This window comes from Argopecten irradians, chromosome 15 (assembly GCF_041381155.1).
Source record: "Argopecten irradians isolate NY chromosome 15, Ai_NY, whole genome shotgun sequence".
Taxonomy (NCBI): domain Eukaryota; kingdom Metazoa; phylum Mollusca; class Bivalvia; order Pectinida; family Pectinidae; genus Argopecten; species Argopecten irradians.
The window spans coordinates 33,760,280-33,779,861 of NC_091148.1; the positions used below are offsets into that span (position 1 = coordinate 33,760,280).

Below are 19,582 nucleotides of genomic sequence, written 5' to 3' on the forward strand. Positions count from 1 at the left end.
AGTCAACAAGACTCTGGTTGAACGAGACTACTCATGAATGGCGATTGTTGTAAGGAAGGGATTCGGTAAGGAAGCATGGTTTCTCCAACCGATCGCGAACTAAGGTACGTTACGTTAATGAATAAACATATTTGAATGTGCAAATGCTTTAATTAGATGTTTGAGTCAGTGAATATACTAAAGTTATGATCAACCGCTGCTGATGTAAATCGTAACAGCGTCGAATACCTTTGCAGATTCATGCATAAAATAACAAGCTATACTATAACGTTAATCTGTTACCAGGATGATTTCTAGTAAAAGCGAAGTATCTTGAAACATATATCGGCGAATTTCGTTAAAAATATATTGCAAAATTGAAAAATATTCGATTTTATTTTTAGAATTTCCCAAATATTTTATTCAAATAACCGGAGGTCATGTAAAAGTCTATGCAAATACACGGAGTTGAAAAACAAAGATAAAGAAGGAAAAAATCGGGACCGCAGAATTTTAAGCAAATAACCGAAATATTCGAATAACCGTTATTCGATTATGTGGAGTCCTCTGTATTTAAAAGAAAAACCTATTTCTTTATTATTTGGTTTGGATCCATCACTCACAGCATCTATGAGTGGCCTTGGCACTTTGATCTCCCTTCCCTGCCCTTTTTAACCATAACTTCAAGGAACTATCAATCTGGTACTAGATATTGAAAGTGTACTGGTATTGCTGCTGGTATATGTACAGAGAGTTATCTCCCTTTCTTGTTCTATTTAGCTCCAGCTGTGATCTACAGATATTTGACCTTAAGGATGATCTATTGATATTTCTCTATGCATAGGGAAGCATACTTTCAAGAGTTATCTCCCCATTCTTGTCCTACGTAGCTCCAAGGATCTATAGATATTTCACACTATATAGGGAAGCATACTTCCAAGAGTTATCTCCCTTTCTTGTCCTACATAGCTCCAAGGATCTATAGATATATTTCACTCTATATAGGGAAGCATACTTCCAAGAGTTATCTCCCTTTCTTGTCCTACGTAGCTCCAAGGGTCTATAGTTATTTCACTCTATATAGGGAAGCATACTTCCAAGAGTTATCTCCCTTTCTTGTCCTACGTAGCTCCAAGGGTCTATAGTTATTTCACTCTATATAGGGAAGCATACTTCCAAGAGTTATCTCCCTTTCTTGTCCTACATAGCTCCAAGGATCTATAGATATTTCACTCTGTATAGGGAAGTGTACTTGCAAGAGTAATCTCCCCTTTCATGTCCTATGTAGCCCCATTGAACTATACATATTTCGTTATATATAGGTAAGTGTACTGGTAAGAGTTTTCTCTCCTTTCTTGTCCTACGTAGCTCCAAGGATCTTTAGATATTTCACATAGGGAAGTGTTCCTGCAAGAGTTATCTCCCTTCGTTATCTTTTTATCTAAAGACATTGGATTACAGGGAAGTGTACTGATAAGAGGTGATTGTGATTTGTGTATTGTGATCAGGAAGTTATAGATTTCGTATAGACACTTCCTGTCCGCTGTTAGCAGGCTTATTAGAATTTGAATGTTGATTAATGTTTAAAGTTATCTGTGCCATAATTTTGTAAACTCCTGAATCAAAAAGAAAGATATTGATATCTTATTTACCACCAAAAGTAATCAATATATTTGAGAATTGTATTAGACTGACAATGCAAAGGTTTTAATTTTATGAAGTCAAATAAAAATTGAAAATGAATTGTGGCAGTGACTGCTAAAAATCATGCTCTTGACACCTATAGTACGGTAAAATGTGTACCAATAGTCAAACCAAGAATTGTGGTTTACAATATCAGTTCACATTTTTACAATGACCATGATATTAGGAATTATAAAGTGACTTCATATGTGTTTTCCTATAAACATACATAAAGCATAAAAATAAGATTAGAATTATTATATTACATAAAATCTGTATTGTTGCAAATGTTTATAAATTAAAGCATCATACATTTCCTTTGAATGATTTTCACAGCTTACTTCATCAATTTTTTTTGGATTTTAATAAATTCCAGAAGAGAAAACAGGATGTCAAAATTTTTGCCAAATTATGGCACATATATCTTTAACATCTTGAACTATAGGCGTCTTAGAGGTGGGCTATCATAATAGGTAAAATGCAGCCAAATTTGCTGGAAAGATATTTTCAGGATGAGAAATGAGTTTGGGAAGAGGAAAGAAAGTAGGGGTCAGGGCTTAGGCTTAATTGTCCCAGACAACATTCTACCACTAGCCTTCTACTTCAGGGTTATTAGTCTCAAACCCTTAAAAACCCTAAAACAAGGTCATCGCAGAAATAGGTCATGCTCAGTTTCATGTGTTTGAAATGCCAGGGGTACGGAAATATTTCATGAATGGATTCTTATGTGGATACCTGTACAATCTTCCCTGTTTGTTCTATTGAATTTGAACATAATTGTAATCACCGTCAAAACGGGACATGGTCACGTCAAAACGGGACATGGTCACGTCAAAACGGGACATAGTCAGCGTTCTTCTTCCTCCTACCTGATTACCTGATACTATTTGTATTGTTAATAATGCAGAGGTGGATTCGTTGAAAGTACTTTGAATATTAACTTAGATTATGAATTAATTATTTCCTGTTCATTAATGAAGTTTCGAAGTGCAAGTTATTATTAATACTGGTTTTCATAAAAGCCAAAACTTTGAATACAGTTATAAGGAAATGTTTTAGATAATATTTACATATATGAATTGACTTTCGTCACTAACTGCATATTTTGACAACCATCAAATTAAACACTTTAACATCCTGAAAATAATGTCCATGATGAAAGCATTAGTTATTCTAAACCATTTTGTAATTTCTTCTCATGGAACTGAAAATATTTTGTGACTGACAAGCCTGTGGAAAACATTGATCATACCTTGTTAACAAAATCAAATGAGTTACAAACATGTTGAAAACACTGATGGTAAGTTTTACGTTTTTTGGATTTTCTATTTTTCCTAGATGAAGCCTTCTTCAAATTCTCCACTGTTACCAAAGAATTAGCTGGTAGTATGAATGAATTGGTAAGTTTTGTTGGTAATTATCCCCCGCCCAACGAAGTTGGCTAGGGATATACAAATGGGTTCCGTCGGTCCGTCCGTCCGTCTGTCCGTCTGTCTGTCTGTCCATCCGTCCGTACAAATGGTTTCTGGAGGATTTTTAGGTTTACATTTTTTGCATTTTTTCCGTAACCATGGAAACATTGCTGAAAATATCATATTTTTGTACCAGGTTAGTTTCTGGAGCATAACTCTAAAACCATAAGAGATATTTCCACGAAACTTCATAGACACATTGGTCTTATGGTCTAGTAGTGCCTTTTGCTATTTTAAGGTTTTCACTTTTCGTACTTTTTTCTGTAACCATGGAAACATTGCTGAAAATGGCAGATTTTTGTGTAAGAATCGTTTCCGGAGCACAACTCTAAAACCAGCAGAGATATTTCCATGAAACTTCATAGACACATTGTTCTTATGGTCTAGTAGTGCCTTTTGCTATTTTTAGGTTTTCATTTTTTGCATTTTTTCCGTAACCATGGAAACATTGCTGAAAATATCATATTTTTGTACAAGGTTCGTTTCCGCAGCATAACTGGAAAACCGGTTGAGATATATGCACGGAACTCCATAGGCACATTAGTCTTATGGTCTAGTAGTGCCTTTTGCTATTTTAAGGTTTTCACTTTTTGTACTTTTTTCTGTAACCATGGAAACATTGCTGAAAATGGCAGATTTTTGTGTAAGAATCGTTTCCGGAGCACAACTCTAAAACCAGCAGAGATATTTCCATGAAATTTCATAGACACATTGTTCTTATGCCAGTTATGGTCTTGTAGTTTTCACTTTTTGTGCTTTTTTCTGTAACCATAGAAACATTGCTGAAAATATCATATTTTTGTAGCATGTTCATTTCCGGAGCATAACTCTAAAACCAGCAGAGATATTTCCACTTCATAGACACATTCATTTTATGGTCTAGTAGTACCTTTTGCTATTTTTAGGTTTTCATTTTTTGCACTTTTTCCTGTTTTTTTTCCATACACATATGTCTCCAAAATCAAACTTACTTCAGCTTTGATATCTCCATTGGCGGGAGATCTGAATGACTATGTCCTTGTTCAAATTTATTGTTAGAACAATGGAGGTTTATGAATTAGCTGATTTCTGATTGGCTAAAATCAAAATCTTGAGATGGGAGTTTTATGAATGAGCTGATTTCTGATTGGCTGAAATCAAAATCTTGAGATGGGAGTTTTATGAATGAGCTGATTTCTGATTGGCTAAAATAAAAATCTTGAGATGGGAGTTTTATGAATGAGCTGATTTCTGATTGGTTGAAATCAAAATCTTGAGATGGGAGTTTTATGAATGAGCTGATTTCTGATTGGCTGAAATCAGAACCTTAAGATGGTCTTGGTTAACCAAATGAACCTTATTGTTTTATGACAAAAGCTAAGCAAACAAAAAATGCAGATAAGATTATATATAGAAATAGGTACATTTGGGCAAACTTACATCCCTGTTATCAAAAGTGATTTGTTGAACTTGTTTTCACAATGGATGTCAAATACATGGTATGAATGAAAAAAAGATGATTCGGATAATTTGATAAACCTTCAGATATAAATTATTCATGAATCAATTATTTGATGAAATCAGAACTGATGACTTCAGTGATAAGTTAAGATTATGTTATCTTTGTTACCAGGTAACAAAATTATATGTAATAACTCTCTGTTGCCAGGTAACCAAATTACATATAATTACTCTCTGTTACCAGGTAACCAAATTACATATAATTACTCTTTGTTGCCAGGTAACCAAATAACATATAATTACTCTTTGTTGCCAGGTTATCAAATTACATATAATTACTCTTTGTTGCCAGGTAACCAAATTACATGTAATTACTCTCTGTTGCCAGGTAACCAAATTATATGTAATTACTCTCTGTTGTCAGGTAACCAAATTATGTATATTTACTCTAATTCTGTTGCCAGGTAACCAAATTACATGTAATTACTCTCTGTTGTCAGGTAACCAAATTACATATAATTACTCTCTGTTGCCTGGTAACCAAATTACATGTAATTACACTCTGTTGCCAGGTAACCAAATTATATGTAATTACTCTCTGTTGTCAGGTTACCAAATTATGTATATTTACTCTCTGTTGCCAGTTAACCAAATTACATGTAATTACTTTCTGTTGTCAGGTAACCAAATTACATGTAATTACCCTCTGTTGTCAGGTTACCAAATTACATGTCATAACTCTCTGTTACCAGGTAACCAAATTACATATAATTACTATCTGTTACAAGGTAACCAAATTACATATAATTACTCTCTGTTGCCAGGTTACCAAATTACATGTAATTACCCTCTATTGTCAGGTTACCAAATTACATGTAATAACTCCCTGTTACCAGGTAACCAAATTACATATAATTACTATCTGTTACCAGGTAACCAAATTACATATAATTACTCTCTGTTGCCAGGTAACCAAATTACATATAATTACTCTCTGTTGCCAGGTAACCAAATTACATATAATTACTCTCTGTTACCAGGTTACCAAATTATATATAATTACTCTCTGTTGCCAGGTAACCAAATTAAACAGCATGCTGCTATACCCGCTGGATGCCTTCCTCAAAGGAGACCTAAAGGGGGTTAAAGGCGACATGAAGAAACCTTTCGACAAGGCATGGAAAGAATATGAAACCAAATTGTAAGTTATATTAAGGTGCAGTCAGGGGATACAAGATATATAATACTTATCTCCCTTTGTTTATTTGTTATGATATGAAACTCTCCTTTGTTACGTAAATGATAAAAATGGTTATCTCCCTTTGTCAGTTTGTAATGGTAAATATGGTTATCTCCCCATTGTAATCGTATAAAATTCATTTAATCTCCTCTTTGTAATGGTATTGATGATTATCTCCCTTTTTCACAGTGCCAAAATTGAGAAGGAGAAGAAACAGCAGGCTAAAGAAGCACACATGCATCGTGTGGAAGTATGTGGGTCTGAGGTATGTGTATAACATTGCAAATAATATTGAAAATGAAATCAGAATTAAAAATAAACATAATTCTTATAACTCCTAGATTACATTTAATTCAACTTCAAGGACTAGAATATATACAGTGTTAAATATCTTTGTTTCATTCTATATCAGAACTCCGGTGACTGTTAAGGCCCATGGGCCTCTTGTTAATAGTCTTACTAACTTGAAAAAAATTGAAATTATTATTCAGTGACAAAGTTTTGAAATCAAATGCTTTAAATGAAAAATTATAGAAATGTAGAAATACAATGGATATGTAGAAGTAATCAATAAAAACAGACAGTGGGACAAAGAAAGATTGTTTATATTTAGAGAGATTGAGTGTAATCTCTACTGTAGGCCTAAACGGTTTTGAAGGCCCTGGTATCAGTTCCATTTTTAATCTTCCATAGCCAGGTGAGCAATACAGGCCCTCTGGGCCTCTTGTTAATCTTCCATAGCTGCTGTTTGGCCATAAAGCACAATTAACAAAGACATTCATCACTATAAAGCTAGTCAATTTCAGGCCTTGTCGATTAAAACAGTGTTAATTTCCTGTAATTAAATGCATTTGCATCTGATGAGCTTAACGAGCTGTTACATCAGCACACCTGCCCCAGGTGTGCACTGTATGGCCAATCCATGATGTTGAGTCCGTTCTTTGTCCTCTTAACTAAAATCAATATTGAAGCATCGTTACATCATAACGACCCAGCGTGTGAAAATACAAAGGAAATGAAACAGATTCATCAAAATAGCACAACAACCTCCTAAAACACTTAATTGATTTCAGGTTTTGCAGTTTCAAATATCATGTATTTTATTTTGATTAAAAAAATTACGTAAAAATCCGTGTGAAAATTCAGTGACATTATAACCGATTATTCTGAAAGGAAAATCTGAATAGCAGAACTCTTTAGTCCGTTTATGGTATCACTGTCTCAAATTTGAAGCGTTTTCAATCAAGATAATTAATGATTAATCAATAGGACTTTGTTTTCTCCATTAATTGAGTTTCTGTTACATGACCATCGCTCCATTGTGTTGTTAACAAGAAGACTAAATCTAAGGTGTTGCTGATGTTGTCTTATATAATTGTAACCAGCTGTGTTTAGTTGAAGGCTAGAAATCTTGAAACTTTAAACTTTGTTTAAGCTACGTCGTATGTAGAAACTTTAAACTTTGTTTAAGCTACGTCGTATGTAGAAACTTTAAACTTTGTTTAAGCTACGTCGTATGTAGGACTTGTGAGACTGAAAATTATTTGGAGTTTATTATTATCTATTTCTTTGGAGTCATAAATTAGTAGTAGAAAAATGTTTCTTAGTCATCAACAATCATTGATAAAGTTGTTACTAGATTGTGATACAAAATGAAAACGGTAAAGGACTATGAATGGTTTTGGTCCATTTTTGCCCCTGAATGCGTCAAATTTTCAAAACGGTTATATAGTATTTATATTGTGGGATTTGACATATATAGTATGATCCCTGATTGAATCAGGGATGTACTAAATATTTAAAATACAACAAATTAATCACTAAATAACAGTTTTTAAAATTTCATGGATTTGGGGGCCAAAAAGGGCCGAAACCATACATAGTCCTTTGCTAAACATATACAAATTCACAATGAAAAGAAAACAAGATGTTTTTAATGATGAAAAATGAAAAAATAAAAAGTGAACAGAGAAAAGTTTCAGATAAGATGTCAAGATGCTGAATGATATTCACTACTTATTGCTGTTTGCAGTCCTTGAAAATTTAATGAGATGGGATCTAGAAAATAAAATGAAGAGGTTTCCATCAACCTAACTATCTGTTGTATTGTTGTGTCATTTAGCTCAGGAGTAAGATGATAATGTCCTTTGTTCCTTATGATTGACAGATTGCTGAGGAGATGGAGAAAGAGAGAAAAGTTTTCCAATTACAGCTCTGTGAGGTATGTCTGGTATTAGATTTTTTTGTTACTGTTACAAACTCGTGAGGTGTAGGTCTAGTATTATTATATCAGATGTTATATTGGTGATTTAGTTATCAACAAGATAGAAAAACATACAGAGTCTACAGATAGTCTTTATGAAATTGATGTTCTTAGTTATATGTAGAGGATCTTACATGAGTGGCTGTGTGATATGAAATTTATCAAACGCGTTCAATAATTTGATATGCCACGAGCCTTTAATTTGATAAGCCACGAGCCTTTAGGCGAGTGGCATATCAGATTATTTAACGCGTTTGATAAATTTCATATCACATAGTCATGAGTGTAAGATTCTATTTATCACAAAACTTTTGATAACATAAATATATATATTAAGTAAAATTTTAGATTTTGTCTCTATATAAAAACATTAGAAAATCTAGCTTGTATGTGATGTTTCCATCTACTGAGACAATCATGCAATGTCATGTAAAGATTATGATGTCAAAACTATCAGTTACGATATCTATGACATGACTGGACGGGCTAGTTATGTGATAAAAAGTTGGTATAGGGAAATAGATTGTTAACCCATGATAAATAATTGGAAGGGAGGTAACTCTTTCAAAAATATAGTAGAGGACTGTGATGAGAAAAATGCAATTTCATTGGACTAATTTGAGTAATAGCTGTGATTATTTTGTCGACAGTATTTCCTGAAGGTGAACGAGATAAAGACAAAGAAAGGGGTGGACCTACTGCTCCACCTGGTGGATTATTACCGCGCATTAACTACGTACGTACGCCCCGTAATTCCTCTGTCACATCCCTTAATGACTTTGGCTGTTGATATAGGATACTTAGAAAATACACCAAAGGTCAATTTCCTTTAGTTTAGAATGTTCCTTTAATGTTTTAGGTTTTAAATTTTGAATTTTTTATAAATTGCTGGTGGCATCCATGTGATTAAGATTTTCTTAATCACTTCAGTAATGGTTACCTGGCAGTGACCATTATAGAATGATATATAATATTAAACCTCAGATAAACCAAAACCCTGAACCTAAACCAGGTCTATTTTATCATTGGTAAAGCATACTGAAATACTATGGTACTAAAGCTATTTTATCATTGGTAAAGCATACTGAAATACTATGGTACTAAAGCTATTTTATCATTGGTAAAGCATACTGAAATACTATGGTACTAAAGCTATTTTATCATTGGTAAAGCATACTGAAATACTATGGTACTAAAGCTATTTTATCATTGGTAAAGCATACTGAAATACTATGGTACTAAAGCTATTTTATCATTGGTAAAGCATACTGAAATACTATGGTACTAAAGCTATTTTATCATTGGTAAAGCATACTGAAATACTATGGTACTAAAGCTATTTTATCATTGGTAAAGCATACTGAAATACTATGGTACTAAAGCTATTTTATCATTGGTAAAGCATACTGAAATACTATGGTACTAAAGCTATTTTATCATTGGTAAAGCATACTGAAATACTATGGTACTAAAGCTATTTTATCATTGGTAAAGCATACTGAAATACTATGGTACTAAAGCTATTTTATCATTGGTAAAGCATACTGAAATACTATGGTACTAAAGCTATTTTATCATTGGTAAAGCATACTGAAATACTATGGTACTAAAGCTATTTTATCATTGGTAAAGCATACTGAAATACTATGGTACTAAAGCTATTTTATCATTGGTAAAGCATACTGAAATACTATGGTACTAAAGCTATTTTATCATTGGTAAAGCATACTGAAATACTATGGTACTAAAGCTATTTTATCATTGGTAAAGCATACTGAAATACTATGGTACTAAAGCTATTTTATCATTGGTAAAGCATACTGAAATACTATGGTACTAAAGCTATTTTATCATTGGTAAAGCATACTGAAATACTATGGTACTTAAGCTATTTTATCATTGGTAAAGCATACTGAAATACTATGGTACTAAAGCTATTTTATCATTGGTAAAGCATACTGAAATACTAGGGTACTAAAGCTATTTTATCATTGGTAAAGCATACTGAAATACTATGGTACTAAAGCTATTTTATCATTGGTAAAGCATACTGAAATACTATGGTACTAAAGCTATTTTATCATTGGTAAAGCATACTGAAATACTATGGTACTAAAGCTATTTTATCATTGGTAAAGCCATACTGAAATACTATGGTACTAAAGCTATTTTATCATTGGTAAAGCATACTGAAATACTAGGGTACTAAAGCTATTTTATCATTGGTAAAGCATACTGAAATACTAGGGTACTAAAGCTATTTTATCATTGGTAAAGCATACTGAAATACTATGGTACTAAAGCTATTTTATCATTGGTAAAGCATACTGAAATACTAGGGTACTAAAGCTATTTTATCATTGGTAAAGCATACTGATATACTATGGTACTAAAGCTATTTTATCATTGGTAAAGCATACTGAAATACTATGGTACTAAAGCTATTTTATCATTGGTAAAGCATACTGAAATACTATGGTACTAAAGCTATTTTATCATTGGTAAAGCATACTGAAATACTATGGTACTAAAGCTATTTTATCATTGGTAAAGCATACTGAAATACTATGGTACTAAAGCTATTTTATCATTGGTAAAGCATACTGAAATACTATGGTACTAAAGCTATTTTATCATTGGTAAAGCATACTGAAATACTATGGTACTAAAGCTATTTTATCATTGGTAAAGCATACTGAAATACTATGGTACTAAAGCTATTTTATCATTGGTAAAGCATACTGAAATACTATGGTACTAAAGCTATTTTATCATTGGTAAAGCATACTGAAATACTATGGTACTAAAGCTATTTTATCATTGGTAAAGCATACTGAAATACTATGGTACTAAAGCTATTTTATCATTGGTAAAGCATACTGATATACTATGGTACTAAAGCTGTTTTATCAAGCGGTATAAGTATGATTTCTATATCTATATATCTTAATTTGTTTTCAGATTTTATCAAGAAGGCCTGAAGACAATCAACCATTTCCAGTCGTTTATAGAGAATCTAGTGATCCAGCTGAACCAGATAAAACAACAACAGAACAAGGAAAGACAACAGCTGATCGATCTCCGCGACTCTCTCAAGGAAACCATGACTACTTATAAAGAGGTAGTCACACTCCAATGTCGATATCATTAATGTATTAATGTGGCCAGTATATCCTGTTTGATATTCCACTATGTATACAAATGTTAACCAATTAAAATGGTTTTTTACTGAGACTTGCAACTAATACAAGCATTCTATAAGCCATAGAAATCTGAGTATGATTTAAGTAAGAAAGAATGCGAAGAATGTTGGGTTTCATGGTTGCGATGCATAAACAACGTAATTTGTTCATGCATGTTTAAGACATTGTGTCATTAGATTCACAAATATTTATGATTGCAAAATAATTTGAAACCTCCGAACCATGACAGAATTAAAATATCATATTATATTTGTAAATCCCAGGACTTTGTAGAAAATAGCTGGCTCTCTGTTCATCATTTACACTAACTGGTATTCCCTCTGATAAATCAACTAACCACCTTTTCACCTGTATAATTCTTACCTTAATGACGTATCTATTAACATACCCGTATAGGTGTTCTATTATCTTATACTTACCTATACACTAATATTATGATGTTTATTCCCTACAAACATTCACATAACCAGATATCCCTGGCTGTTACCATGATCTGATATTTACCTGTACTAATATTTATAACGTTTGTACCCTACAAACATTCACATAACCAGATATCCCTGGCTGTTACCATGATCTGATATTTACCTGTACTAATATTTATGACATTTGTACCCTACAAACATTCACATAACCTGATATCCCTGGCTGTTACCATGATCTGATATTTACCTGTACTAATATTTATAACGTTTGTACCCTACAAGCATTCACATAACCGGATATCCCTGGCTGTTACCATGATCTGATATGTACCTGTACTAATATTTATAACGTTTGTACCCTACAAGCATTCACATAACCGGATATCCCTGGCTGTTACCATGATCTGATATTTACCTGTACTAATATTTATAACGTTTGTACCCTACAAGCATTCACATAACCGGATATCCCTGGCTGTTACCATGATCTGATATTTACCTGTACTAATATTTATAACGTTTGTACCCTACAAACATTCACATAACCAGATATCCCTGGCTGTTACCATGATCTGATATTTACCTGTACTAATATTTATAAGGTTTGTACCCTACAAGCATTCACATAACCAGATATCCCTGGCTGTTACCATGATCTGATATTTACCTGTACTAATATTTATAACGTTTGTACCCTACAAGCATTCACATAACCAGATATCCCTGGCTGTTACCATGATCTGATATTTACCTGTACTAATATTTATGACATTTGTACCCTACAAGCATTCACATAACCGGATATCCCTGGCTGGCTGGGTAATAGTTCACTACATATTGTAATGTTTTATTGTTGTCTAGCTTACTTACATCAAACATGGACACTAGTACTGAACCAATTAGGGTCTATTACATAAATCATGATGAAAGTTTGTCTGGTAAGATATTTCTGTTGAATTGCCTGGTAAGATAATATTTCTGTTGAATTGCCTGGTAAGATAATATTTCTGTTGAATTGCCTGGCCTGGGTTGTGAATTGCCTTGCCTGGGTTGTGAATTGCCTGACCTGGGTTGTGAATTGCCTGGCCTGTTAAATTGCCTGGCCTGGGTTGTGAATTGCCTGGCCTGGGTTGTGAATTGCCTGGCCTGGGTTGTGAATTGCCTGGCCTGGGTTGTGAATTGCCTGGCCTGGGTTGTGAATTGCCTGGCCTGGGTTGTGAATTGCCTGGCCTGGGTTGTGAATTGCCTGGCCTGGTGAATTGCCAGGCCTGGGTTGTTATATAACATTGTAAAAGATGCTGTAAATGGTTATATATTATCAAGTGTTCAATTTTGCAATTTCCAAACATTTCATAATGTTGTTATTTTCACGATTTTTACACCTCTTTTCTTTTTGCAACAAAATTTCATATGTATAAAAAATATCAAAAATACAAAAATTTTGTGCTTAAAAGATCTTCGCATAATTTGCAGACATATAGTTCCATGTTTACAGCATTACAGACCTATTAAGAGCTTCCTATGCTCCATAACAATACTAATTGGTTCATAATACTTACTGTCCGTGTTTGATGTATGAAGGATATTAGTTAGAGTCTTCATTTGAGATTTCTATTATAGAAAATTGAATATGGGGGACTGTGATATACAATATTTAGCCTTTTCATCTACCTTGACAAAAGGAGCTTTTATTTACTGAGAACGGAATATCTGATTTATTCCAGTACTAGTGGGATTTCTATTTCAATTTGGTATTGAGGGGGAGGCATTTTACGTCTCAAAGGCCTTTTTAGATTGTGTGAATGTAACTCAGGAAACTGACACAAGTATACGAATCTGCTGGAGAGTAATCAGTATCAAATTAAAGTAGAAAGCCAGAGGACCTGGGTTGGCTGCCTAGAGGAGGTTGTAGTTTAAATTCTATCGATGTGTGCACTGGGATATTCTAGATGTAGAAAAATAAAAGCAGGTTTCCGGTATTGCATGATTGGTGATAAAGTCTTCAGAAAGGAATTTTTATTTGGTGTTTTGCTTGAAAGCTTCCAGTCAATGTTTGTTGTACATTTGCTTTCTTACCAGTCGTTGCATGTGAAAACATTATTATAAACTTTGGAATTGGTGCTGCCATGTTAAAAAAATTTGACAAGAAAAAAGAGAGAGAAAAAAAGGAAAATTTTGATGAATCAATATACAAATGTTTGCTTTGCTGCTTTCATTGAGTTTTCCCATCAATTACATTGTCAGAGAGATTAACCTTAACATATTACCGTGAAACATGTTCGTAGCGAACACGCCTACAACACAAATTTTTGGTTATAACATAGTACTTTTCATTCCCCATCAAGGTTCCTATAAGATGTTTCTAGTATATGTATACTAGACTATGCATATAATAAAAAACTTTAAAAAAAAGTTAGTCTCAATTGGTTCACTATAACCATGTTTTACTGTATAATATTTTGTGTCAACCTCTTCATGTCTCTGTAACCTGGAGATATTAATTATACTATTTATTCGGACAGCCGTCGTCCACCAGTAAACCCCAGACAGGCTACAGTCTACATCAGCTACAAGGGAACAAGGCCCATGGCTGTGTACGCGACGGTTACCTACTCAAGAAAAGTGAAGGACGGATCAAAAAAGTCTGGCAGAAACGTAAATGTACCATTAAAGACGGACTCATGTTCATCAGCCACTCAGATGTAAGTATACAAGTCACATGACTGTGGAAGAAACAAATCTTATTAGATTATGTTGGTTACAAGACTTTAATGAATCAGATGTCTGTATGCTGGTCACATGACTTTAATGAATCAGATGTCTGTATGCTGGTCACATGACTTTAATGAATCAGATGTCTGTATGCTGGTCACATGACTTTAATGAATCAGATGTCTGTATGCTGGTCACATGACTTTAATGAATCAGATGTATGTATGCTGGTCACATGACTTTAATGAATCAGATGTCTGTATGCTGGTCACATGAATTCATAAGTTCATCAATGATATAAAACAGTTCACTTTGTACAAGTGGCAATCTTCCACATGTCCATAATATATGAGTCACAAAATAGAGCAATCCAGGTCTTTTTTATTGTTTTGTTTGATTATGTGATAAAGGTTATTATTGAAACTATTTATCTTAAATCAATTGATATTTCTCCTTTCAGGAAAGTAAAGACCCGGTGAAATTAAACCTACTTACCTGCCAAGTAAAATTAGTCCCAGATGACTCAGGAAAAAGGTGTTTTGATCTAGTCTCAAGCTCAAGTAAGTACCAGGGATAGAAATAAGGAACTCTTTGAAACTATAGATAGCAATTATATAAAAATTAAATATATCTTAGAAACTATAGATAACATTTATATATAAATTAGATATATCTTAGAAACTATAGATAACAATTATATAAAAATTAAATATATCTTAGAAACTATAGATAACAATTATATATAAATTAAATATATCTTAGAAACTATAGATAAGAATTATATAAAAAATTAAATATCTCTTAGAAACTATAGATAACAATTATATAAAAATTAAATATCTCTTAGAAACTATAGATAGCAATTATATAAAAATTAAATATCTCTTAGAAACTATAGATAGCAATTATATAAAAATTAAATATGTCTTAGAAACTATAGATAACAATTATATAAAAATTAAATATCTCTTAGAAACTATAGATAACAATTATATATAAATTAAATATATCTTAGAAACTATAGATAACAATTATATAAAAATTAAATATCTCTTAGAAACTATAGATAGCAATTCTATGAAATTAAATATCTCTTAGAAACTATAGATTACAATTATATATAAATTAATTATATCTTAGAAACTATAGATAACATTTATATAAAAATTAAATATATCTTAGAAACTAAAGATATCAACTATATAAAAATTAAATATCTCTTAGAAACTATAGATAACAGTTATATAAGAATTAAATATCTCTTAGAAACTATAGATAACAATTATATAAAAATTAAATATATCTTAGAAACTATAGATAACATTTATATGAAAATTAAATATCTCTTAGAAACTATAGATATCAATTATATAAAAATGAAAATCTCTTAGAAACTATAGATAGCAATTATATAAAAAATTAAATATCTCTTAGAAACTATAGATAGCAATTATATAAAAATTAAATATCTCTTAGAAACTATAGATAGCAATTATATAAAAATTAAATATATCTTAGAAACTATAGATAACAATTATATAAAAATTAATTATCTCTTAGAAACTATAGATAACAATTATATAAAAATTAAATATATCTTAGAAACTATAGATAACATTTATATGAAAATTAAATATCTCTTAGAAACTATAGATATCAATTATATAAAAATTAAATATCTCTTAGAAACTATAGATAACAATTATATAAAAATTAAATATATCTTAGAAACTATAGATAACAATTCTATAAAAATTAAATATATAATACAAAAACATTTAGCTTCTATAATGATGAATTCAGAATTTTTCTTTTCCATTGGTTTTGAATATCAAACTATTGTTAGAACACTGCATGTTAGATCAAACTGTCAGATTTCTGGTGTACAATTACCAAGTGCGGTCCATTTTCAAATATTTATTATGTATCTGTCTCAAATTCAGTCTATTTCATATTTCTTTGTGTAACTGATTTCAAAATTACAGAGTAGCTTTTAAGTATGTTTTTCTGTGACGGAGGAGAAATTTACGAGATTCTCTGTGTTACAGATAACAGAACCTATCACTTCCAGGCTGACGATGATAAGAACATGGAAGAGTAAGTTTTGATTTAAAGAAGAAACAAATAAACAAGTTGTTTCATTGTCAGGAGCTGTCTGAACTCTCTGTTGTCAATTCAGTGGCGTGAGGGTTTCCTTTTAAAATCACATGTTTTCACCATTTTCCTCAATTATTATGCTCATGGAAAATTCTTTACGAAATTTGGACTCCTTCTCCTTCAAGTTATTTATCTTGATCTGTCATTTTCTATCTTTTATCTTGGCATAAGATGATTGCATGAATGTCATAGTCAATTTAATTTGTAGAAATTAGGCTTCAGGAAGGTGTCATTTTATGGTCACATTTATAATGCGAAATAACTATTTGTGATATTTTTATGTTTTTATCAAGGGAAGATCATTCTGTATTGATTTTTCCAGGTGGATTTCTGTGTTAAACAATGCAAAGGAGGAAGTGTTGATGAAAGCGTTCCAAAACAATAGTAATACACCTGCACTCAACCAGAGTGTTCGGGAATTAACGGCCAGTATTATAGACCGAGTACGTCGGTTACAGGGCAACAATGTCTGCTGTGATTGTAACGCACCAGGTAAAGTCGTACCGCAATATTCTCAATTTTATTGAAAACAAAGATATTTCTTTGCTGATGATTACCTTTATATTATTGCCTCCTTTTGAGGGCACTATGGTCTCATAGTGTTGTCGAGGGATGGCATAGTGCCCTAGCCGGAGGCGAGGGTACTTTGCCCTCACAAGACAACACTATAAGACCATAGTGCCCTCAAAAGGAGGCAATAATGTTTTTAGTGCATAACTAATTGAAAAAATGATAGGATAAACAATTATATATGATCAATAATAGCAATTTATTTAAACGAGTGCGGCCACGTCTAACATTATGGTAGAAATATCATGGTCGGTGGCGTCTAGATACATTTTCCAGGCAGAAATCTTTGAAAATTCTCACTACATATTTCAATGCATGCTGAGTTCTTTTGCTATTTTGTTCTTTTGTAAATTCGTTAGCATTCAAGTTTCCAACCATGAATTTGTGTTTTGCAAAACGTCGTCCACACATAGCTTGTTTGCCAGTGAACAGAGCAAATAGCAACAGTGACGTCATTATCGTTAATATGACGTACGTAACAAAAAGCATGACAAACCATAGTCCCGCGGGAAACTATAGTCCCGGGACTATGGCTAAATAGTGCCTGGGGGCTGAGCCAATGAAAAAGCGAGAAAAAGTCACGTATGTAATAATACATTTTGAAGCACAACAACTACATGAAAAATAAATTGTTAAATTGAGATAAATTTAATGGGCCAGGGAAAATAGTTACATTAAAATTCAATTCAGCTCAAGCAAATTTAGAAATTTTATTCTCTGCGTAAAATGGTTAAGCCTTTATACATTAATTTGATAAGATATGGGAGGGGGACATATAGTCTTGATAATGTGGCGAGGCGGTCCAGCTTGCTTTCATATATGGAACCAGGGCAGTTATCTCTTTCATACATTTATCCTAATTTCAATAACAAAATGCTTTTGTTTTGTAGAACCAGAATGGCTATCAACAAACCTAGGTGTCCTCATTTGTCTGGAATGCTGTGGAATTCATAGACAGCTAGGAGTACATATATCTCGGACACAGAGTTTGGTTATAGACGAACTAGGAACTTCACAGTTACTGGTACGTACTGAAATCTATGTATTGTAGCCAAAAACTGTGGGTAGATGCCTTCTAAGATAGTGTCAGGCACCCGCCACAATACCCGAGTTTTATTAAAGTAGAGTGGGTCGTCGAGTAAATTCAAAGCCATCATAAAGTTCCATGTGTATTCAGCAACAATAGCATTTTAGGATAGAGTTACAGTTCACAGGATAACCACTCTGTTCTCTCTAGCATAGAAACGTGCACTTAAACAATAATCCAACAAACATCTGTACTCTGTAATTCAAACCAGCTAACTAACACCTGAACTCCGTCATTCAAACCAGCTAACACCTGAACTCCGTCATTCAAACCAGCTAACACCTGAACTCCGTTATTCAAACCAGCTAACACATGAACTCCGTTATTCAAACCAGCTAACACCTGAACTCCGTCATTCAAACCAGCTAACACCTGAACTCCGTCATTCAAACCAGCTAACACATGAACTCCGTCATTCAAACCAGCTAACACCTGAACTCCGTCATTCAAACCAGCTAATGCCTGAACTCCGTCATTCAAACCAGCTAACACATGAACTCCGTCATTCAAACCAGCTAACACCTGAACTCTGTCATTCAAACCAGCAAACACCTGAACTTTGTCATTCAAACGTCATTCAAACCAGCTAGCAAGCAAACTTCATTATGCAAACCAGCTAACACCTGAACTCCCCGAAGTTTGGTTTTGTGCCCTTTTATACCAAAACATGCAGGAGCCCTGCAGGAGCACCCCATATCTTTTCATGAACGATGGACTCCGGTTACCAAAATTGACAATAACACTAAAACATAACACTTAGAAAAACGATTAGCCACAAGTAAATGTTAACCGTGTGTAATATAGATGTGGACACTGGCAAATCTTCTAGACTTATGTAGGTCAATATTTCCACAATGTGAACCTAGTTGATGCATGGTTATAATATTTTTCAAATCAAAACTTTGTGATTTGTCCACATAAGTGTATAAAACTTAACTATTTCTCAATTTTTCAATTATTTCCCATGGAATAACACTATAAATCCTCTAAATATAACTGACTGATTTTCACAGTGTGTGCTAGATCAGGTCAAGATTTGTGTTGCATTGTTCAACAATCTCAAATTCAACACAAATTTTAGTTGATTTGGTGTCAGTATAGATTAAAAAAAAGAGTTTGTTAAAGAGAAGGAATATAAACAGAATGCTGTAGCAGTTATATTTAAATACTACTCTCAATCATCTGAATGTTTGTTTTACAGATAGTCTGAATGCTGTTGCTGTTGTATTTAAATATTTCTCTCAATCATCTGAATGTTTGTTTTACAGATAGTCTGAATGCTGTTGCTGTTGTATTTAAATATTACTCTCAATCATCTGAATGTTTGTTTTACAGATAGTCTGAATGCTGT

The 19,582-nt window shown here is 32.8% G+C and overlaps 1 protein-coding gene across 6 annotated transcripts in view; it reads left to right on the plus strand.

The window, feature by feature from the left end:
* Positions 1-19,582, plus strand: part of LOC138309476 (arf-GAP with SH3 domain, ANK repeat and PH domain-containing protein 2-like) — a 105,963-nt gene that overhangs the window by 72,782 nt on the left and 13,599 nt on the right. For 4 of the 6 annotated variants that reach the window (XM_069250683.1, XM_069250681.1, XM_069250682.1 and 1 more), the window contains exons 4-15: positions 3,001-3,062; positions 5,651-5,775; positions 6,004-6,079; positions 7,982-8,035; positions 8,728-8,813; positions 11,039-11,198; positions 12,492-12,524; positions 14,228-14,407; positions 14,878-14,977; positions 16,466-16,514; positions 16,897-17,066; positions 18,035-18,168. In XM_069250683.1, the coding sequence (XP_069106784.1) occupies positions 3,001-3,062; positions 5,651-5,775; positions 6,004-6,079; positions 7,982-8,035; positions 8,728-8,813; positions 11,039-11,198; positions 12,492-12,524; positions 14,228-14,407; positions 14,878-14,977; positions 16,466-16,514; positions 16,897-17,066; positions 18,035-18,168 (1,229 nt within the window). The remainder of the gene's footprint in view (positions 1-3,000; positions 3,063-5,650; positions 5,776-6,003; positions 6,080-7,981; positions 8,036-8,727; positions 8,814-11,038; positions 11,199-12,491; positions 12,525-14,227; positions 14,408-14,877; positions 14,978-16,465; positions 16,515-16,896; positions 17,067-18,034; positions 18,169-19,582) is intronic. The other 2 variants (XM_069250686.1, XM_069250684.1) reach the window with 1 other exon arrangement.